The following is a 25,163-nucleotide window of genomic DNA, read 5'->3' as shown; positions in this document are numbered from 1 at the left end:
GTCCTGCCGGCCATCCATAGAAGTGTCACCTACTACTGATAGCTTCGTAACATGGAACGAAGGCACTAGAACTACTTCGTAAATATTCAAATGGCTGCTAAAATCGAAATCAGCACCAAAAACTACCCTAGAAACAAGTAAAACTCGAAAAAGTGAACCAAGGTCATCAAAAGGTCAATGACCTTGACTTGACCTTCACGTGACCTTGACTCCCACCATTATGCATGGCACCAACATCATTTCACATATTTGAACGTTTAAAACCACAAAAAGACTGGAAACCGCGGATAATGTGAGCTGGCATACGCCGAATCGCGATTCCGGCCAAACATGGTCTCGAGAAATATGCCACAGGTCAAAGGTCAGTTGGGTCAGAGTCATGAAATTTTTAGGTTAGATGTAAAATTGATGATCTCGAGGGTACCGAAAGTTTCGGCGCGATCGGCCGCTTTTTGCGCGAGTAATTTGCGGAAAACCATGGGGTTTTATCCGACCCCTTCCCCCTCCCCCTCCCCACAAGTGCGATGGTTAATAAGGTTATGGTATGTATAATTTACGCTTGTCATCCTATTCCTAATGAATGTGTCTCAGAAAATATGCATCATATAAATCACGAAGTAAAATAATTCGCCTATGTCCGGAACATACCTATATCGTGCTGTTTGCCCTAGCGCTCCTCGAGTGGGGTGTTAAGATACTCTAATGTGAATATTCCGTGTTCAGGCAAGTTTCGGCAGCCAAACTAGGCGTTGTCTTGTGCAGAAGAAAGTGGCGAATTCGATAGGATATATTTCGGAGTGGAAAAGTGTGGAGAACATTATTGATTTCCTACATTTATTTAGAATACCATTCCTTCAATATGGTGTCTGTAAGGGTTTTTTGTAAAGGGCATTTTTGTGACCTTAGTAAGGTTGTGGCATACTTTCTGTTTGCCATTCCATTCCTAATAAAGGTGCCTTTCAGGCGATATGCAACTTTAAGACCTCGCAAGATTAAAACCAACAGGACAGGACAATGAAATTGAGCTATACTTTCGGGCCTTGCTGAGCCCATTGAGTAATCACGCATGAGTGTGAACTTTGGGCGCATTTTTCCTAGTTTCGCTGTGGACATACAGATAAAACAATGCCATATATGAAAAATTCAGACATTTCTTAGCTCTACTGACACAAAAAATAAACAAAAATCCAAAAAATATTTTTTGAATTAATAGGCGCTAGATCGGAAAAATCCCCACTGTGAGCTCTAGCGAAACTCAGGGGCAAAACGGCAAGTCCGTTGGACCCGCCCCCCCCCCCCCTGCCTTACACGTTCGCGGCTGGCAAAACACCAATACGGGCGAGGGTTAAATCGTCCGTTTGCGCCGAAATTTCTTCGTCCACCTGCGCGTCAAATCGTGCGTTCGGACGTGCAGTTTTAAGCGTGGACTTTCCGCACCGAGAAATTATTCACGAAAAGGCCAGCAACTGTGAGACGAAGAAATGAGTGATGTTGGAATGCGAAAAAAAGATTGAGTTGGGCGAAGAACTGTGAGGCGAAAATGTTAGGTCCATGCACAAGCTTCTCCCGCTCACCATGAACCTTTTTAGCAGCTACCATGCTACAATGTAGAAATCCAACATCGAGCAATCCAACGACACCTAATCCAACAGAGATGATATCAATATTTGATAATCATCTATTGGTGCATATCTCAAAAATTGACACTGAATTTAACAAAAAAAGTTACTTATATACGGATTAGAGCTTATAAGCTCCCAATCCGGCGATGTGAGCTTATAAGATTAACTTGGTAACTTTATGCCGTGATACTAATGGTATCACTGCATAAAGTATTAATTACCATTTTTCCTTGTGATTGCATAGATCTGAAGCAGAAGTGAATCTCTAAAATAAGAAAAAATGGGCGACGAAACGAAGAGCCTAATACGCTCTTGCCTGATCTCCACCAAAGGTGGTCTAACTCTCCGAGAGCTGAAAAGTAAGTAAATGAAGCCAGTAGCTGTCACGTTAAAAATCATACACCTTTTTATTTGCTTCACACACAACCTTTCGATCCATGTGAATGTCCATGTCAGTTTGCCGCTTTGATTAGTTAAAAATCGCAGCTATCAATTGCAGATGAATGTATAGCGCACGGCGCGCACGGCGAAGAAGTTCTTTGATAGCTGACGTCGCGAATTTGTCGCCGATCTGTTTTACACTGAGCCACTGTGCGGTCTGTCGCTGACCGGCACGCGCTTGCAGGGGACTTCCAGACGCTGGTGGGCTACCCGATCCCGTTCCGAGACTCGGGCCACCGCAGTCTGGAGGACTACCTGCGCTCGATTCCGGACGTGGTGCGGGTAAGTCAGTCTGGGTCTGATCAGTGGTCTGACCGACCGTATGCGGGTCGGGCCCGCTCATGTATACTGCATGAAATGCAGCGGGACAGGTACTTCACCTGACGGGACACATTGGTGGTATGCTGGTACCGCACATTATGGGCACATTCCAGCTGCTACTAAGACATGCAACGGGACGCGTCGATGTCCTTTGACTACTACTGCACACAATGGGTCACACTTATTGTCCAGTAAATATATCGAATGTCGCACATGCGACACATTCCTGTGGACACCAATGCCCAGTAGCTGCCACACAGTCGGGTCCGTATATCTCCGGTGATGACTGGTAATGAGTCCCTCCCCTCCCCGCATGTTTGGCAGCTGGATGACTCGGGCCCAGAGCCGGTAGTGCAGTTTGTCGTCGACGCCAGCACTGCCGGCATCGCCTCGCTCGTGCAGCGCCAAAAGGGCAGCAAGAAGAAGGCCCCGCCGCGCCGACCCACCGGCTATGTGCCGCGGCCCAGCTACGGCCCCCGTGAGTGGTGGTTGGGGCGGACCGGTTCCGCGGGGAGAGGCGGAACATGGTGTGCCGTGTGGGTGGTGTGCTTTTATCTAACCGGATAAGTGCTCCCTTTGAACTGGACAGTAATTTACCGGAGCTGTTATTTTACCATTTACGCCTTCAGTCTTTCGTTGATAACTTGGACTATGACTTTCACTGAAAGCTTGGGCTGCATTGAAGGTTTTTTTTTACGACCCAGTTCGTATGAATGCTTCGATCGGTCCCCTAAACCGGTATCGGGAACTGAGCTGCCGCTGATGCCTGGCCACCAGCGGTATATGCTGGCGTCGCCATTTTACTCTGACCTGACCCGGCGTTCCTCCCGGCGACAGGGCGGCCCGGCGGCTTCTCTGCGCCGCGGTTCAACTTCCAGCCTCGGCGCGCGATCAATGTGCGCCCCAACAGCGGGCACGGCCTGCTGCCGACGCCGCCGCGGCCGCGCTGGTCGCAGCCGGCCGCGGTACGCCCGCAGGCCGCCTACAGACCGCCGCCGCCTCCCCAGCAGCAGCAGCCGCAATACCAGCAGCAGCAGCAGCAGCAGCAGCAGGCGGCGCGGCCGCCGGTCGCCCAGCCGGCCAGGTCGCCGCCCCAGCAGTCTCAGCCGCAGTACAGGCCGGCGCCCGACACTCAGTCGCGGTGGAGTGCACCGGCCGCCGCACCGGCCCCGGCTCCGGCGCCGGCCAGGGCTCCCGCGCCGGCCCCGGTCTCGGTCAAGGCTCCCACGCCGACCCCGGCTCCGGCACGGCAGCCGGCGCCAGCGCCAGCGCCAGTTGAAAAACAAACGAGGTACGTGGTCACTATAACTAGCACATACTTTTGACGTTTAGTGTGCCATTTTTATTTTACTTAAGTGCTTACTTTATTTGATAGGATGTAATGTCTGCTATCAATATGATGGGCGTGGCAGTATGAAGTTGCGCTTTCATGAACGGTATGGAGAATGCCGCCAGTCGTCGAATCGCAGTCCCTCGCTGCTGTCGGAAGCCACAGAAGCCGCACAATGAGTGCCTATTGATTGCTCGGTCTGGTGCCACCAGCTGCCTTCTCCGCTGACCGGTACCAACCGTCCCCAGGGCCGCCCTCACTCCCAAACAGGAGCTTCAGGCCTTCATCCGGCAGCACGGCCTGCCGGAGGCCAAGCTGGAGACGGTGTCGTTCCGGCCCAAATCCAAGTCGGCCGGCCGGGTGCCCAGCTTTTACTCGACTATTACGGTACGTGTGTGTGGGGTGGAATGCGCTACGATGACCAGATTTGTCACGTTTTGGGTAAGAGTATTTCCCAACTGTAAACTTGTGTTCCTTTGCGGACACAGGACACACTACCTGTTGGTCTTGATTTGGGAGTGTATCTTTCAGACGCATTCTTTGGACGTTATTTGTCCGTGCGGACGGGATATTCTACCGTGTAATACCGGTGTACGCTGAAGGCTGAGAGTAAAGTACTGTGATTGGGTTAGGCTGGTTGGTCCGTTGCTGCACGGTGGTGATAGCTGTTCTGCTGGGGCTGGAGTTGGGGTTGACTGGTACTTGCTGGTCCGTTAGGGGACTAACCGGCCGGTTCGCTGGGAACTGGGTGTTACCGGCTGGCCCATGGGGTTGGATGGTACTGCTGTTGCGACTCCGTTCCAACCCTTTCCCTGTCCCCAGGTGGGCGAGGTGCGCTGTCAGACCTACCCGGACGAGAGTCCGTCGGCCGAGCTGGCCGAGGACGCCGCCTGTAAGATGGCGCTGGAGGAGCTGCGGCAGCGGCGCCAGCAGGACAACAGCCAGCGCGAGTCGCCCGTCACCGACGACCAGCAGCTGATCGTCACCAGGATCGCACAGGTGAGACGGCACAGTACATAACAGTACCGACAGAATCACCAGACGTCACTGCAGAATGTGAGAGAGGGCAGTACAGGAGATACAGGAGAGACAGTACATAACAGTACCGACAGAATCACCAGACGTCACTGCAGAATGTGAGAGAGGGCAGTACAGGAGATACAGGAGAGACAGTACATAACAGTACCGACAGAATCACCAGACGTCACTGCAGAATGTGAGAGAGGGCAGTACAGGAGATACAGGAGAGACAGTACATAACAGTACCGACAGAATCACCAGACGTCACTGCAGAATGCGACAGGGGTGAGTAAAGGAGGTACAGGAGAGACGGTACAGTACAGTACCGACATAATGATCAGACGGATCTACAGGATATGAGAGGGCACAGTACAGGAAAGACGAGGCAGTAGAGTAATTATACCGACAGAATCACCAGGAGGCACTGCACAGAATATGAGAGTGCGCATTCACTAGGAGAGAAGACGGCATAGGGCCGTGGGATCGGACAGTATCATGTAGCCATTGTCCGCTCTGAATCAAATGCTGGAGTGATTCCGGTGCGGACTGAGGCTGGCACTGACCAGTGCTGGCGGTACTGACCAGAATGTCTCCCCGCCACCAGGATACTCACACCGACATGAACTGGGCCACTGCTCACCAGTCTTTCCCCTTTGTTGGATGCAACTGGAGTCGCGGTGGGCCGCTACTGAACAGAGCATCTCCCCTGTTTGCCAGATGCTCGAGTCCCGTCGGTACGGCATATGGCTGTTATTCACCAGCCGTTCCTGTCTGACAGATGCTGGAGACGCGTCGGTACGGCCTATGGCGGGACAGCGTTCCGGACGAGTACCGTCGACAGTTCGAGGAGCGCGTCCCCGATAACTGGGAGGAGCTGCTCTACGACTCGGGCACCGTGCGCTTCGACTGCGTCGGCGCCGACCGCTACATTCTCTACTCGGCTGTACACGTGAGTCAGACTAGGACTCTCAGACTACATCCTCTACTCGGCTGTCCCCGTGGGTCAGACTACATAGTGCATCCTCTACTCGGCTGTTCACGTGAGTCAGTCAGACTGCATCCTCTACTCGACATTTTACGTGAGTCGGGCTACATCCCCAGTAGTGTGGTAGCTCGTGTGCTGTTCACATGGGTCACTGAAACATCGCCAATGGATAATCTTGTACTGACCAACTCTGAGTAACATGCCCCCCTGTGTTGACCTGACCTTACCCCCGCCCCAGTTACCCAGCCATGTCCTCTGACTGTGTGCCGTCCGTCACCAGGTGGTGGGGCCGGCCGGCGAGCCCGGTTCGCCCGCCCCTACCGCCGCGCCGGCCGGCTGTCTCACCCGTCTGGACACTGTGCAGCTGCCTGACGAGGAGATGTTCCCCGTCTGGGTCACCTGTGTGCTGAGTGGATCGCAGCTGGCTTTCCGTCTCATCGGCGAACAATACACGGTAGGAGGCTGGGAAGGACGAGCGGCGGGGTCCGGGAGGAGCGCCATGTGACCTAACTACCTTTCCAGGTCAAGGGTTGAGATGGACCGACGCCGGTTTTTTTTTCAATTTTTGCGTCCCCACCGTACAAGCCCCTCCCTTCTGATCTTCAGCGGACAGCGATGATGACTTTTTCTCGGCTTGTGAAATGACGACTGTTACAGGGAGCTATGTGGTAGTTGCATGGGTGGATGCATGGATACTCGCAGCTGGGTTTGTGTTGCCGTGTTGTTTTGTGTATGTATGTGCTTAGTCTACGTTTCCTACGTCATTTTTCTCTTTTATCTTTTGATTTACAATCGGTGCCAACAGACTTGAGTCGATTCGGGATTGCCCAGCTAAGCGTGACTTTGAACATGGCTGTAAGCGAGCCGGGCCGATATTATGATGTGCCTTTGTGTGCTGTGCTCGTATATCGGAGCGCTGATAGTGTTAGCACTTAGCTCCCACAGTTTTTGATCGGGACGGTCTAGATGGCGAGTCCATTGTAACCCCACACTGTGTGCTGGCAGGACCGGCTCGATGACCTGATGACGGAAATGGAGGTCAGCCTGGTGGAGGAGCAGCGACCCGTCACACCCGTCATCGGAGGCATCTACCTGGCGCAGGTACGAATCACGGACGAGAGTACACTTGGCTTCGTAATCGTCACCATGGATTCATGGCGTGGCGCTCAATGATTGTCTACCTGTCAGCCAGCGATGTAGTCTCAGTCTGGGAGTGGCCTATCCTGAGCGACCCGACCTGACCTGACCCGCCCTGACCTCTCCGCCAGGTGGACGGCACCCCTCACCGTGTCCAGGTCACCGACATCCTGGACGATATGGTGTCTGCGTTTTTCGTCGACATCGGTCTGACGGAGCTGGTGGCGGCTCGCAGTCTGCGCCCCCTGGACGCCGCACGGTTCGGCCAGCTGCCGGGCCAGGCACTGCACGCCTCGCTCAGTGGTGTGGACGGAGAGCGGCCCGGCGCCACCGAGGCGCTCAGCCGACTGGTGCTCAGGAAGAGCCTCATCTGTCAGGTGAGGGTGGGGGAGGAGAGGAGGGGAGGGGAGTAGAGACACTTGGAGTGGAGTGGAGGATGGTGGTTGACAGACACACGGGTGGAGTGTCTAGTCCAACACAAACTGTGGAACTCTGCGTGTGGCTAGTTAGTTGGCCTGACCTGACTAAACGGTGTGGGCGTGGCGTTACCGGCCTTGCTGGTGGGTTAGACTTGATTTGTGGGTGGGACCGATCCAGATTTGTGCGTCTTATTTTATACTTTAATATCACCGGTGATATTCGAGTTTTCCCGGCCTCTGGCTCCCAATACTGCTGCAGTCAAGACTGCTGCTTTACTCGTATAGTGTAAGCCTGATGGATGGTTAATGTCTAACTTGATCCGACCTGTCCCTGCCCCTGAGCTGACCTCTAACTAATCTGAGGTAGCTAGTAGCCTGACCTGCTTAATGCTTTGTCTTTGATCTGACCTCTGCCCTGCCCTGCCGTGCCCTGCCCTGCCCTGCCCTGCCCTGCCCTGCCCTGCCCTGCCCTGCTCTGACATGTCTTTGACCCTTTGCCAGGTGGGGGTTGCCGAGGACCGTCGCGCCCTGCCCTGCCCTGCCCTGACCTCCCTGACCTGACCTGTCTGTGACCCTTTGCCAGGTGGTGGTCGCCGAGGACAGCCGTCTGGAGGTGGTGCTGTTCGACACCTCCGGCGAGGACGACGTCAACATTAACCAGACGCTGCAGGCCATGTCGGAGGTGGAGGCGCCGCCGCAGCTGCCGCCCGTGAGTGACCCGGCGCGCGAGCCGCAGCTGTGCTCTCTGTCGATGGGAAGGGTTCTCTAGACCCCTGTTTCTCGTCACCGAGCGGCTTAGATGAATTAGGCCTGAAGCCTGATGCATAACCACTTAACCTAAAAATATTTGACTTACCAACTGCCTTCAGTGATGATAATTGATAGCCCCCGGGACAATGGTGCCCCCATTCCTTAATCATAAGCTGGGCTTCTTTGGCTTGACGAATCAAATTGTAGCAAAATGGAGAAAGAAATCAGTGTGCACCTCTGCAGAGCTGAGGTGCACTGACGAGGCTTCCCTAGCTGGTTGGAAGCCTCGCCGCTAACCGATGCTTTGGCGGCGATCAGAGAATCAACTCCACAACTGGTTAGCTTTGTTGTGCCTGAGCCAACGAGGAATCTAGCACCGTCCCTGGCCGTCGGTCGCACGGCCCCCGCTGACCGCTGACCTCTGACCGCTGACCTCTGACCGCTGACCCCCGCTTGCTGACCGTCCCGGCCCCTCTGCCTCAGGTGGGCGGTATCGTGGACGCGTTCGTCGTTCACGTCTCGCCGCAGGACGGCCGGCTGTTCGTCCAGCTCGACTCGTCAGCCGCTGACGAGGTGTGTCAGCGCGTGCTGACGGCCGGTGAGCTGGCGGCCGCCGAGCCGGCGCCGGCGCCCTCTGCCGTCACCCCCGGCCGGCTGGTGCTGGCCCGATACACGGACGGCAGCTGGTACCGCGCCCGACCGCTGGCCACAGCCCACGGCGCCGTGCCCGTGCTGTTTGTCGACTACGGCAACGAGGAGACTGTACCGGTGTCGGAGCTGCGCGCGCTGCCGCCGGCGCTGGCCCGACACCCGCCGCAGGCGCTGCCGGTCCGGCTCAGCGGCGTGCAGTTTAACGACGCGGCCGCACTGCGACTCACTGAAATGGTAGGTGAAAGGGCGGACTGGCTCATTGAAATGGTAGATAATTTTGGGACACCGTGGTTCACTGAAATGGCTGGTCAATGAGTCAGTTCAATGGTCAAATTGGCTAACCGAAGTAGTAGTTTGGCGTGAGACAGTGGCTCAGCAGTAAGATAATTTTGCGGGATACGTTGGCTTATCGATAGTCTTACCGTTGATGACTTGAATACAACCTGATGATATTCCAATCCTGACCTGATCTTGACGTGCGTTGCTGACGCTTGCCGCTGACTGCCGACGACAGGTACCTGACGGCGGCACCCGTGTGGTGCTCCGCGTCACCGCCCAGCCCGACTCGGGCTGTCCAGAGGTGGACGCGTACAAACGGATAGATAACAACGAGCTCGTCTCCATCAACGCCACGCTGCAGGTGGAGGCGCACATGTCAGGGTGAGTCACGTGCCGAGGCAAGGGTCAGGGAGGGACATATGTCAAGGTAAGAGTCGGTAGAGGCGCACATGTCAGGGTAAGAGCCAGAAGCGCTGGTCCCTGTCACCCCAACCGGTACCGAGGCCGGTGTAGTTGATCGTGAGCGCACCAGGCACTACGTCTAGGATCGTTCCAGCGCTTGCCTAGTCTAATGACCGGATGGCGTGTTTTCCGGCGTCTATAATAATCAGTCATTTTGCTTAGAATGACATTTTTATTAGTGAAGCGCTCGCAAACTTATCTACCGCACAGGGTCACTCGACCGCAGAGTGTTCATATGAATCATTCCCTAAACCACCATCAGTTCATCAGACCCCATGACCCAACGTTCTCTGTGAACTTTGTACGGTTGAACTTGTGAATTATTCATTATTTCCCCATGTGACCTACCCGCCGCATGCTAGTGTAGAGCACGTTTCATCTGTGGTGATGTGTTTTGTGTGTGCACTCTACTGTGCTCTATGATTACGCTTCCTTCTAATGTGCACTATAACATGTGATAAAATGTTTGTTGTATTGCACTTAGGTATTGCACTGTAGTATACCAGTTCGACATTGTGCTCGCCCGACACACAGCTTTATTTGTGCCATAGTTTTAACGCATTGTCCTGAATCGGGCTCCATTGGACCATTGCTGTGTGGGTCGATGGGTTCTTTAATTATCTATACCTAAGTGCGCCGCTTCATACCGCTCTGCGGTATCCCGACTGGAGCTGACTGCATCCCTCCCTCTCCCCGCCAGGCGCCCCACCACCAGCCGCCAGTCGTCCGTATCGAGTCGGCCCGACTCGTGCCAGCCGCCGCCGGCCTCCGTGCCCGCCACCCCGGCTCTGGCGCGCGGCTCTCCCAGCCCCACTGAGCAGCTCCAGCGTCTGAGGTTAGCCGACCCGTCGCCGCCCACCGCCGGCGACTCTCAGCCCATCGGCCAGTACCAGGTGCCCCGCGACGGAGACGGATATCTGGACGTCACAGTGTCCTGCTGCTCTAGCCCCTGGAACATTTATGTAAGTCGAGCGCAGATACGCAATCCTACACATCTTACATTGTGCGCTTTTAAAGGACAGATTATAGAACAGAAAGACGTTTGTGCCTAATGATATTGTATTCATTCGTTGTTCGACGCGTACCATGTGGTGCATTTTACCCACTTTGCTGGGTGATTTTTTACATCTGCTGATAACCAACACTAGTTATGATGTTTAAGGCGCTAGGCATTTCAACGCTTGACATGCATGAGTAAAGTTTGAACATGCCTTTGTCAGTGAGCCGGCCGGTGGTCAGAGCCCCTGTGACCGGTGTGAGCCCGTCTGCCCGCTGCTGACCACCTAACCTTGTCGGCCAAATGTCATATGTGAACCCCCCCGCAGGGGGCTGACCGTGGTCAGAGCTGCTGCTTAGCCGGGGTAACCTGGCCCCGGCTTTGCGGCGGCTGTGACTTCGGCCAGTAAGGGGAGTAGCGCCCCCTCGGCCCCAGCTTGACGCGCGTTTGACCTGGACTTGCCTTGCTTACTGGATGGATTGTCTGCAGGATTGGCCCCGCAGGGGGTTGGCAGTGGCTCGGGTTGCTGTCGGACTGGGTTCCTTGGGCCCTTGCCCCGCGGCGGCCCTGGCCTCGGCCAGCAAGGGGAGTAGCACCCCCTCGGCCCCAGCTTGACCCATGCTTGCCTACGACTTACTTTGATCGCTGGATGGACAGATGGTACGGCCCGACTTTTCTCGGTTTCCGTGGTTTTGTTTCTCATGAGCGGTCTTTGTTTGCTTTTGCTTTGCTTCTCACCGGATGTCCGCGTTTCGTTCGATCACAGCTTTCTGATTCCTTTTCTCCCCTTTTTCGTTGTTTTTGCACCCGCAGGAACACAGCCGAGTTGGGCTAGTGTAAGGGGAGTGGCGTCCCCTCGGGTACCAGCCGGTTTTACTAGGCTAGGCGAGCCGACCCGTACCCCAGGACAACGGGATCCTGGAGGTTGAGCCCCCCACCGTGCGGAGCCAGTCGCGGTGGCTGGGCAACACGCCTCTTTGGCCCTGAGTTCTGTAAGGGCGGGACACTCAGTGGGGCGCCGCACTTGAGGAGCCATTCCCAGTCGTGATGCCGCCGGGGGTGGTGTCGGAGAGGTGTCGCCGGCGGGGTTCGGGCACTTGTGCTCGTCCTCCGTCGGTGGGGCTGATCTGTCGCTGCCCCTGGCGGTGACTCGGCGAGGCGTCAAGGGAGGAGGCGGTATCCGACCGTGGGGGGTGGTGAGCCTCTCTCTCCCCCTCGGAAGGTGCCGCCAAGTCCCGTACAGTCAGCTCGGCCGTCCCAGGCCTTGTAGCGGCGCCGTTGCGGAGCGTCGGCGGCCGAGCTGGCGGAGACCAAGCACACTCGCATGGATAACTCGACCAACCCCCCTTCCCCCACTCTTACCAATCCTTCGGCTTCGGCCGACTCTCGCCCGCCGGCCTCGGCCGACGGGCGAACGCTGCACGATCCAAGACCCAAAAATCCAAAAATCCTCATCTTCCGGAGCGCCGACAGGGAGCTGAGCTCCTTGACGCCCTTCCAGCGGAAGGATGGCTGCGACCGGTTTGGTTCGATCGTTCGTTGTGACCGGATGCGTGATGGCGCGCTGGAGGTCGAATTCAAGAAAAGCGAGGAGGCGGCGAAAGCGTTGGACGCTACTCGCTTCGTATTCTCCGAGGGACGGGCATCCGGCCGGAGGCTCGTCTCCATCCCGCTTACAGTGGAGCCCCACCGCTCTAAGAACTCCTCACGAGGGGTCATTAACTGCTTCGATCTGAGGGGAGTGAGCGACGAGGACATTGCGGACGGGCTCGCCGATTTCGGCGTGACAGCGGCTCGCCGCATCATGACGAAGAGAGGCACGGTCTCGACAAACAACATCATTGGGGCATTCCATGTCAACCGGGACAGCCAAAATCGGCCACCTCTGCGATTTTGTTCAAACTTGGTATACTTATTGGCTATTGGGTGAAACCTCTGAGAGTGAAAGGATTTTGTCATTTGCCCTCGGGCTACAGAGATACAAGTCGCTAAACTTCTGCTTTTTGAGCAGAATTGGACGTGTATTGCAATCTTGAAAGATCTATAGCTTCAACATTTTTGAAGTTATTAATTTCAAACAAACTGAAACGTGTACATAAGGAGTTATGCTAGTAAAATTTGACAATTTTTACATTTTTCGGTGATTTTGAATTTATTTTATTTTGAATTTATTTCTGAAAATGTAATTTGTGAAAAATGGGTACCCTTCGATTTTGCTCAAATTTAGATATTGTCTTCCACTACACGTAAGGCACAGGTGCTGAGAAAATTAGAGTGGGCCAACGATAACTTTGGATGATATAGCAACAAGTAGTGCAACGTAGCACGGGCGTTGGAAGGGGCCGATTTCGCTAACCCCACCAGTTTATCGCCAATAATTCACGACATAATTATTATATTAACGTTAAACTTTCAGTATCTGTCCAGAATCGAATTGCAAATCCTCCCGTGCAAGAAATAGGTAAATCGGTCCACAACTTTTCTAGTAATAGCGGTGTAAAGTCAAACATTCCTGTCGGAGCGGCTCGGCGGCCGGCGCCGGCCGTTGCCGCCTGAATGGTAGACTGTGCCGGCGCGGGACGGTTCCATCTTTGCACCGCGCTTCTTACCGCTGATTATGATCGATTCGTGTCAAATTTTGTGTGAAGGCTTAAAAATGTACAGGCAATCTAATGTTCAAATAAATACGAAAATCAACTGGTAAACTTAAATTATTAGGGTGCAAACACAATATGTGACTATGACGTTTCCCGCGTCGGCCGATCCCCGCCTCTGCCGGCGACATCTTACTCTTAGCAAGCCACTAACTGCCAAATTTATGGTAAGATTAACTAGAGATTCTCATAACACTACAAATGTCGTATAAAGGAAGAAATAGGAAAATCGGCCAGTATCTCTTAGAGCTATGGGCGTATAAACGCAAAATAGTCACTATAGCAAATTTGATCACGTTTAACCTCATTTGATCTTGAATATATTGATCTAGGACCATGAAATTGGCACACGATAAAGTTCCCCGCCTACAATTCAAATTCCTTTTTTTAATACTTTTTTGGCTAAACCGGGCTTTTCTCCCCTAGCGCTGGGAGAGTCAGGCGTATTTTCTTTTTGCAACCAAAGAGAGGCGCTGCCCGGAGAATGCCCAATTTCATCATTAAAAACTGGCTTACGATGACCAGCTATCTTCGTGGCTTAGTAGTAAGTGTGCCGAGTGTACCCACCTCGAAATCTAAAGGTCGCTGGCTCGCAGCGGGTCAGCCTGAAGTGTTAAACACGCATTTGTTTTTTAAGTAGCATCTGGCCAGCCGGCAACTGGGGCATTCCACGTCAAATCAAACACCGAAATCCGTCATCCCCTTCGATTTTTCTGAAAATTTGTAGGCAGACTGGGCATGGTTCAAAACTGAGTTACGTATAATATTTTCGCAATTTGATAACGTATTGCTGAGATATAGGTCATCGAATATAGCCAAAAATGCCACACACCAATTTTTTTAATGTCTATAACTCCGGTTCCTTTTCTGGTATCAAAATGATATTAACAGCGTCTTGTAGGCAATTGATAAGGCTTTAATTTTTAATTATAAAATTAAATTGAAGTGACCTTGAAATGCACTTGACCTTGAATTAAAACAGAAAAATTTAAATAGCAAAAAACACGTCACCTTCGATTTGGGTAATTTTTACATATTATGTCCGTCACAATGTTCCTAACCATCTGTGAAAAAATTGGAGTGGGCCATTCATAACTTTCGCGGCAAACCCCGTTTTCATGCATCAACATCACGCAACCGCGCGTGACCTTGAAAGACAGAGTCAAGATATGCTTCCTTGTGTACACTTTCTGAAATGAATGATTGCTGATTAGTGATATCCCAAACTCTGCGAGAATGGAAATGCATAGTCATCGTAGTCAAGCATTCAAGTTCCATAGTAAAAGTGTCTCAGGCAAACGGTATTTTGCGATGAATTTTGAGCCGTGTGGAAATGCATCATGAAGTAAATTCAACGAAAACATTATCACGCAACGATATCTTCACGTCTTTTTATCTTCACTATACGAAAGAACATACATTTTTGAGTATGCATGGGGAATTTCTAGTTAATCCAATAATAAATATGGCAGTTAGAGGCCTGCTAAGAGTAACATGTCGCCGGCTGAGGCGGGATCGGCCGACGCGGGAAACGCAACAATCACAATTTTGTGTTTACACGTTCATATTTCAATTGTTTACCAACTGATTTTCAAAATTCTTTCACTATAAGATTGCCTGTACATTTCTTAGTCTTCTCACAAAATTTGACGCGAATCGAACGTAATCAGCGCTAAGGAGCGCGATGTAAAGAGGGAATAGTTCCGTTCCGTCCCGGCACAGTCTACAATTCAGGCGGCGCGTAGCGCCGGTCGGCGCCGGCTGCCGAGTCGCCGCGTCGCCGCGGCGACAGGATGGTCACTTTACACCGCTATTACTAGAACAGTTGTGAACCGATTTTCTTATTGCTTGCACGATGAGATGTGCAATTCAATTCTGGACAAGTAGCCACAATTACTTTTGCATTAATATTATGAGATATTGGCGAAAAACAGGAGGGGTGGGGCGAAATTCGCTCTTCCCCCTCCACTGCGCGTGCTAACATACGTTTGCAAATGTGCCATTTTCTTCAAAACTTATGAATGGCCCACTCTAATTTTTTCACAGGTTGTTAAGAATATGGTAGGCAGTAAAATATATAAAAATGAGCCAAATCGAAGGTGACGTGTTTTTTGCTATTTTAATTTTTGTGCTTAAGAACAGAGTTAAGCAAATTTCAAGGTCATATATTTAAGCAGGTGCAATTCTAAACAAATGGTTAAGAAATTACCTAAACAGTAAGGTTTATTTCATTCAAATCAAACAAGTACAACCAAAGTTATGGTCGTTTAAAAATATAAAGATGCAACATTTTGTAAAAATTTGATGCCCTATATTTAGAAGACCTGTGGTCAGAATGTGCAAAAAACATCGATGTAATGTCCGGGGCGACACAGGAACTCGCTCACAAATTTATAATGAAATCGCTGATGGTAAGGTGCAAAACAGCCGATTTTTGTTCGATTTGACGTGGAATGCCCCAACTGTCGTGAGGGCTAATGTTCGTATCTCGGTAGCATTTGGCCAGTCGACAACTGCCATGAGGGCTGTACATGTTTACGCGTGTTAGATTAGGTCAGGTCACGTCAGGTCAGGTTGGGTTTGCTTTGGTTTGGGGTAGAAAGAAGCATCTCCGGGTAGCGCCTCTCCTTTGTTGCTAAAACGAAACACGCGAGTGCCAGACATTCCGAAGTCCAAAAGGCAGTTACGTAGACGTCGGCCCATTCTGGATTTTTTATATGATGTAGCTAATTTATAGGAGAATAAAATATGTAAAAATCAGCAAAATCGAAGGGTACCCATTTTTCAGAAAATCAAAATTTATTTTTTGAATTTTAATTAAGTTCACTAATTAGTTAATAACGTCAATATTGTTATCCTCAAATTAAAGCCTGACCTATTCCCTCCATTTCACACTTTGTCTCGTGGTGATATGTCTAAAACTTCAATGGTTATGACGCTCTAAAGATGATAATGTGCCTTGCCTAAGTCAATGTTTGATGACGTGTATCTCGGAAACGTGACGTCATATCTTGACAAAAATATGTCTCCATTCTTTTCACATATAGATGAGTAGTTTCACAAAGTTTCGCAAAAATCGGAGGAGGTGAGGTTCAAAATGATCATTTTTTGTCCCACTTGACGTGGAATGCCCCCATTCTGACTTTTGACTCTACTGACTTGCCGAGTGAGATTCGCGTGGGCTACGTGAAGGTTCGCGTGCGGCCTTTCGTCCCAGCGCCCATGCGCTGCTTCCGCTGCCAACGTTTCGGCCACACAAAGGACAACTGCCGAGGAAGACCCACGTGCTCCAAGTGTGCTTCGCAGGACCACACTGACGAAACCTGTGACTCGGAGACCCCCCGATGCGTCAACTGCGGAGAGGGGCAGACGCCGCACTCCGCGTATGATAGGTCTTGCCCTGCATACGTCAAGGAGAAAGAGATCATGACCATCAAGGCTACCAGAAATTTGTCTTTCAAAGAGGCCCGGGAGGTGTACAACCAGAGTCACCCGAAGACCTCGTATGCCCAGAAGGTGAGAGTCACAAACTCTACCGATGCCTCCCAGATGAGTGTAGCACAGCTCGTGCAGCTTCTCAAACGATTTGGCCTCACCGTCGTAGCCACTGGTGACTCAGCGGACACCACGGCGCCTCGTGCGCCGCCGAGCAACACAGAGCAGGCTGCTCAAGAGTCAGTGTGGGGTCCACCCAGTCCCGTTCCAGCCGCGAACGGTGCAGATGGAGACGGCTGGGCCGTCGTCCAGCGCCGACAGGGTGGTCGGCGCCCCCCGGCGCAGGGTAAGGCGCCACCCACCCCGCCCCGCCCCCGACCGTCTACGGCGGTGCAGGAGGCGCTGCGGCGGGGAGAGGAGGAGAGGAGGGCACGAGAGGCGAGGAGGGCTCGCCTCGTCCAGAAGGCCCTCGAGGCTAAGGAAGCCTCGTCTGCCGACTCCGCCTCCGGGAGTGCCAATGCGGCTGTTGCCGCTGACACCCCGGAGACACCTGAGGCGGGGACTCGGCCCATCATGGGTCCCCCGCCGCCTCCTCCACCTCCGCAGCGGCGGCCACCACCGCCGCTGCCAGAGACGCCTGTGTCGAGGACACAGGCCGCCGCCCCGACATCCCCGTCGGGGCGGCAACAGCCCTCCGCGGCTCCAGGGCGCCTCGCCAAGCGGCAGACGCCCCCGAGCTGGTCGCCCTCGGAGGGTGACGCCCCCCGGGCGAAAAAGCCCCAGCAGGGCTCGAGCCACGCCCGATCTGCCTCTGCTGAAGGGAGGCTACACCGAGAGGGCTCGGGGCATCCCCGTATCCGTTACGGGGGGAGCGCCTCCTCGGAGTTAGAGGAACTAGTCTAGTCTTTCAGTCTAGTCATTTCCTCTTTTATCCTTTTATCTTTTTCGCGCTATTGCGCTTTTTTACCAGGTGCATTTCTCTCGGTGCTTTTTACCCTTTTTTGTGGTCAGTCAGGTATCTGTGTGCGCCTTTGCCTCATGTTATACGCGCCCTATTTGCGCCTTTTTAACCACGCCTTTTATTCTACAGTGGAACTGTAGAGGCCTCCGGGCCAACTACCAGGACCTACAGTCTCTTATCTGTTGGCGCACACCCCTTGTTTTAGGTCTCCAGGAGACCAAGCTAGCGCCAAACGTTACCTTTGCCATCAAGGGTTACTCTGTTTTTAGAAGAGACTTAGACACCCCGACCATTGCCCATGGAGGTGTACTTTTGGCAGTGCACCACAGTGTGCCTGCGCGCCACATTTCGCTGCAGACCCCTCTGCAAGCAGTGGCCGCTAGAGTTGATTTCAACCACCGGGAGCTGACAGTCTGTTCTTTATACCTTCCACCAGGTATAGCGCTCCCGGTGGTTGAGCTACATCGACTTGTCGATGAGCTTCCACCTCCGGTCCTGGTAGTCGGCGATTTTAATGCCCATAGCCTGGCGTGGGGATGCGACACGACTGGCACTCGTGGTCGACTTTTAGAATCCTTTATCCGCGATGAGGCGCTGTGTATTTTAAATACAGGACAGCGCACCCATTTTACAACACCCTCCGGTCAAACATCGGCTCTGGACCTGAGCTTAGTCAGTCCGCGGCTAGCTCAGCTTTTTACCTGGTCCGTCCATGACGACCCACTCGGGAGCGACCACTTCCCAGTGTGGCTGGAGCACCAGGAGTCCCCAGTGTCAGGCAACCGTCCACCTAGGTGGAATGTTCGGAAAGCCGACTGGGGCGAATTCCAGGCCGCTGTAGAGGCCTCTGTTTTATCCAGAGCCGACCCCTCTGTGATGTCTACAGAGGATTTTACATGTTTACTCATTGACTCCGCAAACGGGTGCATACCCAAGACGTCGAGTCAGCCTCGTCGTCCTCCGGTCCCGTGGTGGACCAAGGAATGCGGAGATGCGATTCGTGCCAGGAAGCGCGCTTTTAGAAAGTTTGACCGGAGTAGTACTACTGAGAACCTCATCGCTTTTAAGAGAGCGCGGGCTTTTGCCCGACGCGTTTTAAAGGAGGCAAAGGCTGTTTCATGGCGCACTTACGTAAGTTCCTTAAACCGTTTTACTCCTACGACCCAAATATGGGCACGCATGAAGCGCATTGAAGGCCGGTTCAGCTCTGTTCCGCTTCCGGTTTTAAGAGTGAACAACACGGACATATCTCACCCTTCAGACGTCGCAGAGACGATAGGCCGTGCACTCTATCAGCGCTGCCGAGGAGAGCCGTCCTCACGACCTGCACCAGCCGCCGTGGACTTCAGCACAGCTGAAAATTTGGTGTACAACGAGCCTTTCTCTATGGCTGAACTCACGTCTGCCATCAGCTCGTTGCGCAGCGTCTCAGAAGGTCCGGATGCTGTCCACAACGACATGCTCCGTCATCTCCCGGCAGTTGCCCTCGAGGCGCTGCTAGCAACTTTCAATTCGCTGTGGGAGACTGGCACTTTCCCTGAGACCTGGCGAGAAGCCACTATCATTCCTATCTTGAAGGCTGGCAAGTCGGGACATGACCCTCTCCACTATCGGCCCATCTCTCTCACATCATCGCTTTCAAAGCTGATGGAGAAGATGGTCAATGTGCGTCTTAGCTGGTTTCTGGAACATCACGGTGTTTTTACAAACGCCCAGTGCGGTTTTAGAAAGCACCGCAGCCCTGTTGACCACATTTTAGCCCTCGACACCGAGATACGCACCTGTTTTACTGAAAAGAAGCACCTTGGAGCACTGTTCTTTGATATTGAGGCGGCCTATGATACAGTGTTACGACACAGAATCCTTTCCAAAGTACACAAGTACGGCATACGCGGCCGGATGGGCCTCTTTATCAAGAACTTTTTATCGGATCGTCGGTTCAAAGTCCGAGTTGGCAGTTGTCTTTCGAGCAGTTTTACGCAAGAGAACGGGGTTCCCCAAGGCGGAGTTCTCAGTGTGGCGCTGTTCGCTGTGGCGATCAATGATATTGGCGACAAACTTGCACCATCCATCGGCAGATCGCTATTTGTCGATGATTTCGCGATCTGGCTTTCTGCCACGACCGCCCGTCACGTTGCCAGACAGTTGCAGCTCGCTGTAACCCGTCTAGAGAGGTGGAGCGACGACAACGGCCTTCGTTTTTCAACAACTAAGACCGTCGCTATGCACTTTTGCCGCCGCCGCTGCGACGACTTAGCCTTGGGAATCAAGCTCCGTGGACAGGTGATTCCTACTCGGCCGGTGGCGAAGTTTCTTGGGATATTTTTTGACAGTCGTTTGACGTATAGAGAACATTTTAGAACGCTTCGGGAACGATGTTTTAAATTCCTGAACGTTTTAAAATGTGTTGCCCGCACATCTTATGGCGCGGACCGCAGGACGCTCCTTCTTTTATATCGGTCGATCGTCCGATCGAAACTGGATTACGCATGCTTTGTTTACGACTCTGCCAGCGAATCCAGTAAAAAGGCTCTTGACTCCGTGCACCACGCGGCGCTACGTGTTGCCACAGGTGCATTCCGCACGTCGCCCAAGAGCAGCCTCCTCGCCGAGGCACACGAACCGCCACTATCTCTCCGCCGTCAGATGCTGGGGATGAGGTACGCACTGAAACTCTGCCAGTTCCCAGGACATCCGACGTATCCGTACGTCTTTTCTCCTGATTTTAATCGTCTTGACAGAGTGCGACAATCGGTCTCCTTCGGATTGCGCATAAAAGAGCTCTTTTCTACAGTCAACATAGAGTTCCGTGAAGTGCGACGTACGTGGGGTACGCCCTCTCCGCCATGGAAATACGCTCCAGCGCAAGTAGACCTCACGCTCTCTGAGGTCAAGAAGGACGACCTACCGCCATGTGCGCAACGAGCACGGACATTGGAACACATTGCGTCATACGACGGTTTTATCTCGGTGTTTACAGACGGCTCGAAAACGGAGGACGGCGTCGGCTGCGCTTTCGTGGCTGGTCGCGACACGCGCACTTTTTCATTGCCTTCCTCTGCCTCCGTTTTCCTCATCCGAGCTCGTTGCAATCGAGAAGGCGTTGTGTTTTATCGAGGTGTCTGACAACTTGTCTTACCTCATTTTATCGGATTCTCTCAGCAGCCTGCTGGCTATACAGAGGTTTAACCCAGACAATCCGATAGTCCAAGACATTTTATCTCGGCTCACGTCGGTGGAGCAGTCAGGCAAAACTATTAAGTTTTGCTGGATTCCAAGCCATGTGGGTATAACTGGCAATGAGCTCGCCGACGCGGCCGCGAGACGCGCGGCCGCGGCTCCATGCCTTCGGCGTTTGCCCCTGCCGGCTCGTGATTTTTACCCAGCCATCCAAACCTTCACGATGTCAAGCTGGCAGGCAGAGTGGCATCTCCAAGGATCTGGGAAGCTGCGGAGCGTAAAGCCTACCTTGGAGCCCTGGCAGTCTTGCTTCCAAAGCAACAGGCACCAGGAAGTGGCCCTCTGCAGATTACGTATTGGTCATACGTACGCGACTCATGGCTATCTCCTCCGTGGAGAGGAACAACCCACATGCAGTCGGTGCGCCGTGCCTCTCACTGTCTCTCACGTGCTTTTATCTTGTCCTCTCGCTGAACCGAACCGGACACGCTATCTCGGGCGCATCGCTCCGGATACCACTATCCGCCACCTTCTGGGTGACGACTCACCCTGGGTTTTATCCGGCAACATTTTCTCCTTTATCCGTTCGATCAACTTCCAAGTGATTTACTCGACCTGACATTAAATCCAACTAGTCCTCTCTAGTCCTTACATCTAGTCAGTTGTCTAGGACGACACTCTTGCGCTGCTTTATCTTACCTTGCTCTTTTATATCGAGTCATTTACTTTTAAGTCTTCGTATCTAGAAGGTTCTCTCTTTTGACACACTTGTTTTATTAAAACGACGTTATGGGCGCAAAATGACCTAAGTAGTTGGCGCGCCCTAAAGCCCCAATTAACAAACAAACATATGTGAACCCGGCCCTAAAGTCACTGGGCATGCCCGCCGTCGGTCTGCCGAAGCACGACTGTGGCCTCACGGGCCAGGACTGTCACCGCACGTCTCACATACTGTGATATCACGGCCCGCTGGCTGACCCAACGTTCTCCGATCAGGTCCAACCATACATGGAGGGTGTGAAACTCAGCAACCTGATGTCGACGATGCAGAAACACTACGGCGACCCGGCCAACGTTCGACCGCTGGACACGGGTGATATCGTCAGCGGACAGTTCTGCGCGGTGAAAAACCCAGAGGACGGCGTCTGGTACCGGTACGACAGCAGGAGAGAGGGAGGGGAGAGAGAGAGAGAGAGAGAGAGAGAGAGAGAGAGAGAGAGAGAGAGAGAGAGAGAGAGAGAGAGAGAGAGAGAGAGAGCACGGGTGCGTTCATTTGCGCCGTCCCGAGCAAGTGGGGAAGAGTGGTTGAGTGAAAGACTTACGAATAAAACTTTTTTAACTGAACACTGCGTCGACAAACTCTCGGCGCTGCGGCATCTTGGACCTTGAAAGCAGCATTATTTTTCCTACATAGTGCAATCATTTTTTTTATTGTTACTAATTTTCCTTATACTCGTACCTGGTGAGCTCTTCGCCAGATAGCCATATCGACATCGACTGCATCGTCAGCGATATCAAAAATCGATATTCAAAAGCAAACCTGCCACTAGCTTCTAGTCGCTTGCTCTCGGCGTTGGTTGCCCTGCGTCAGTGCTGACACCTGATGTCATGACCTACCCCATCCCCGTCCCTCCCTCCCCCTGCCCGCTATTCCCGTGATTGGACCGATCGAATGTCATCCATGTCATCACCGCCTCCTCTCTTCAGAGACAGACATCACACTGCCGCCCCTCAATACTCCAACTGTGCGATAAATGTCGATGGCCTCTGAAGTCCGGGCGCCCTAAAACCACAAATCCCATCATCAAAACCATATTATCATCATTATCAACAGCAAATCCCTCGCCTGTCCCAATCTACAGACAGGCAGGCCTTCCAGCTCTCCCCCAAGGTTCCAGTCTACGGGCAGAAGACTCTTTATCTCCCCTCAATGGCCCTCGCCCACTGATAAACGGTCCCCAGGACCCCTCCCCCTGTATGTAGAGCCACTCCCCACCCCTCACTGCTGCGGCTGTGATCGACCAACAGTCGTCACTCGCCCCGGGAAAAGACATTTAGCGGGGCGTTGGATATCGGACGATTGACAACCAGGATTTCATACCGCCACATAATTTCCCCGGTCCCGCACGCCAACTACGTCGAGGGTGTTCCCCACCCCCCACACACATACACACACAAACCGGATTGTCTCCCTCCGCACACATGTCGCTTTTTGGGCGGGTTCCCCGTTGGCGGCCGTGTCCCTGACATTTAACGAGGCTGTCACTCAAACGGCGAATTTTCAGTTTGTTTCATGAGCTTAGCTTGTTCCCTGGTCTTTGTGTATGATTTTTGCAAAGCATTAGAATGTGGTGGTTATCTGATATGAAAGGAACTCTTAAATGATACGCTAAAGTGAATCAAATCAAGAATGTCTTTGAATGCTGATCAGTGTTGGTTTTTTACGAACATACGGTGAATGCAATTACATATAGTCGTGTGCGATGTAATAACTACTTCAGTGATCATTGCTAAGCTAGTGTAGCCTGCTGCTAAACTGCTGAGCGTTTTCTGCTGAACTGCTTAGTGCTTATCGATGATATGCCGAACCATCCGCTGCTGAGCTACCTGCTCACCGATCTTTGTCTACTACTAAAGCGTGTCGGCAGCTGAGCTGTTTGCTGGACTACTGCGAGATTCGATGTATCTCATCCATCCTTCCTCTGCAGGGCGCGAGTGGAGACCCGGCTGGACAGCGGGGAGGTCACCATCAAGTTCATCGACTACGGCGACTTCAGCTACGTGCCTCTGTCGCCGAGCTGCGTGCAGCCGCTGCCCCACCCGTTCCGGCAGCTGCCTGGCCAGGCGGTGAAGGCGCGCCTGGGCGGTGTGCGGCCGGCTGGCTCCGACTGGACGATCGACGACTGCATCGCGCTGCAGCGGCTGCTCTCGGCCGAGGGAGGAGGCGGCGCGTTCGTAGCCGAGCTGCTCGACTTCAGCCGGGACGCCATCACGCGTGAGCAGCTCATCATCGTGCGCCTGGTGGACACGTCGGGCGACTCGGATGTGTACGTGGACCGGCTGCTGGTGCGGGCCGGGAACGCGGTGCACACGGGCGAATACTATACGGTGTGATGGACCGATGAACCCGCCGCCACCGTGCCGGGGATTCCCCGTGTCACGTGATATCTCCAGCCGTCAGCAATGTATCCGGGTGTGTGGTAGCGAAATGTCACGTGTTGTGGGCGAGTCCGCTGGACTGCGCCGGCGCGGCCCTGTGATACTGCTAGCCGACTGCGCCGGCGCAGCACGCTACAATACTCGGCGGATGGGGGCCCGTGCGGCGCGGGCAGCGGCAGCTGAGCCAGTGCGACGACTACGGCTGGGCTGTTTTATAGTCTCCCCAGCATTATAGAACGGTGGTGTGAAACGGCGCTATGCAATGTACACACAGTCAAGTGTCTTATTCCGTGTCTGTGGGACATCTCGGTAGCAAACCGGTTGGCCGTGACGTGCAAACGGTGATCGAGGCTAGGTATGTTGGAAGAGAGCACTCCGCCAGTTACGCAGTTCAGAATTTAATATACGTTGGCATAACGGTACATCTTTCTGTCAAAGGTTTTGTGGTTTGAGCTACTGCGCATATCAATGGATGCAAACATGATTCACTCGATGTCAGCTCGATTGAGTGACAAACCAAAGCTAATTACTGGGGAAAGTGCAAGCAAAAATAGCCATTGCCCGTAGTTTGTCCATGTGCTGACTTCCGAGTAACTTTAATCATAGTCCCAGAGCTATGATTTTCGGCTTCGTCGAAATGACGAATTATTCGACGTGGTATGGCGAAGGCTGTGCCTACGCAGTACACACCATCACACACTATCAATTGACGCGGTCTAGACCAAGTTGACGCAATGGTAGAGAACATTGCTCTCATTCGGCCTGAACCCGAAAACAATTATTATTAATTGTTTATAAATTATAAATTGTTTATTATAAATCGAAACGGCAGTCGGCATTCTAACGCGTTTGGGGTTGCTGACGCATCAATACCAACCCAGCATGAAGAAAATACCCGAAGCGTCCCCGAATCGAATCAACTGCGGCCTCGTGCTATACATACCTGCACCGGTAGCCGGTGCAGTGGCAGGGCTGCTTTGCTGCACTGCCCCCAAATGCCGTCTGCCTGCAGGACCGTCGCACGACCGACAGTCACAGCCTGTGGCGGCCTCTCATAATCTGTCATATGACTTGTGAGGATTTCAAAAAGGAATGAAAGACCGTTAACTAATCGAAAATCACTACATTGGCAAAGCACGCGAGATGTCCAACTTGCTGCAAGATAAAGGTGGATGGAGAATGCAAGAAAAGGTGGTGGACAGGAATGTGCACACAAAAAATGTCCGTTGTTTAACCCGCGCCCCGCTGGCGGTCCTGGATTTCCACGCCTTGCTGGGGGGAGGGGGTGAACCCCCCCCCCTTCTAGCTCGGCTTTTGGGCCACCTAGCGACACGAGAAAGGCGGCGTTTGAAAGAGCGTA

General features: G+C 52.9%; 1 protein-coding gene across 2 annotated transcripts in view; it reads left to right on the top strand.

The window, feature by feature from the left end:
* Positions 1 to 24,222, top strand: part of LOC122393783 (tudor domain-containing protein 7A-like) — a 28,632-nt gene extending 4,410 nt beyond the window's left edge. For both annotated transcript variants that reach the window (XM_043390159.1, XM_043390160.1), the window contains exons 2-17: positions 1,867 to 1,981; positions 2,248 to 2,345; positions 2,709 to 2,862; positions 3,222 to 3,675; positions 3,963 to 4,101; positions 4,537 to 4,713; positions 5,513 to 5,683; positions 6,000 to 6,173; positions 6,725 to 6,820; positions 6,988 to 7,233; positions 7,859 to 7,984; positions 8,509 to 8,910; positions 9,191 to 9,336; positions 10,118 to 10,379; positions 21,641 to 21,798; positions 23,353 to 24,222. In XM_043390159.1, coding sequence (XP_043246094.1) covers positions 1,903 to 1,981; positions 2,248 to 2,345; positions 2,709 to 2,862; positions 3,222 to 3,675; positions 3,963 to 4,101; positions 4,537 to 4,713; positions 5,513 to 5,683; positions 6,000 to 6,173; positions 6,725 to 6,820; positions 6,988 to 7,233; positions 7,859 to 7,984; positions 8,509 to 8,910; positions 9,191 to 9,336; positions 10,118 to 10,379; positions 21,641 to 21,798; positions 23,353 to 23,758 — 3,288 coding nt within the window. In that variant the 5' untranslated portion in view covers positions 1,867 to 1,902 and the 3' untranslated portion in view covers positions 23,759 to 24,222. The remainder of the gene's footprint in view (positions 1 to 1,866; positions 1,982 to 2,247; positions 2,346 to 2,708; positions 2,863 to 3,221; positions 3,676 to 3,962; positions 4,102 to 4,536; positions 4,714 to 5,512; positions 5,684 to 5,999; positions 6,174 to 6,724; positions 6,821 to 6,987; positions 7,234 to 7,858; positions 7,985 to 8,508; positions 8,911 to 9,190; positions 9,337 to 10,117; positions 10,380 to 21,640; positions 21,799 to 23,352) is intronic.
* Positions 24,223 to 25,163: the final 941 nt, after the last annotated feature.

The sequence above is a fragment of the Amphibalanus amphitrite genome, unplaced genomic scaffold (assembly GCF_019059575.1).
Source record: "Amphibalanus amphitrite isolate SeventyFive unplaced genomic scaffold, NRLGWU_Aamphi_draft 000553F_arrow, whole genome shotgun sequence".
Taxonomy (NCBI): domain Eukaryota; kingdom Metazoa; phylum Arthropoda; class Thecostraca; order Balanomorpha; family Balanidae; genus Amphibalanus; species Amphibalanus amphitrite.
Note: the sequence above shows the minus strand (reverse complement) of the source record. Positions and strands in the feature narration are given on the sequence as shown.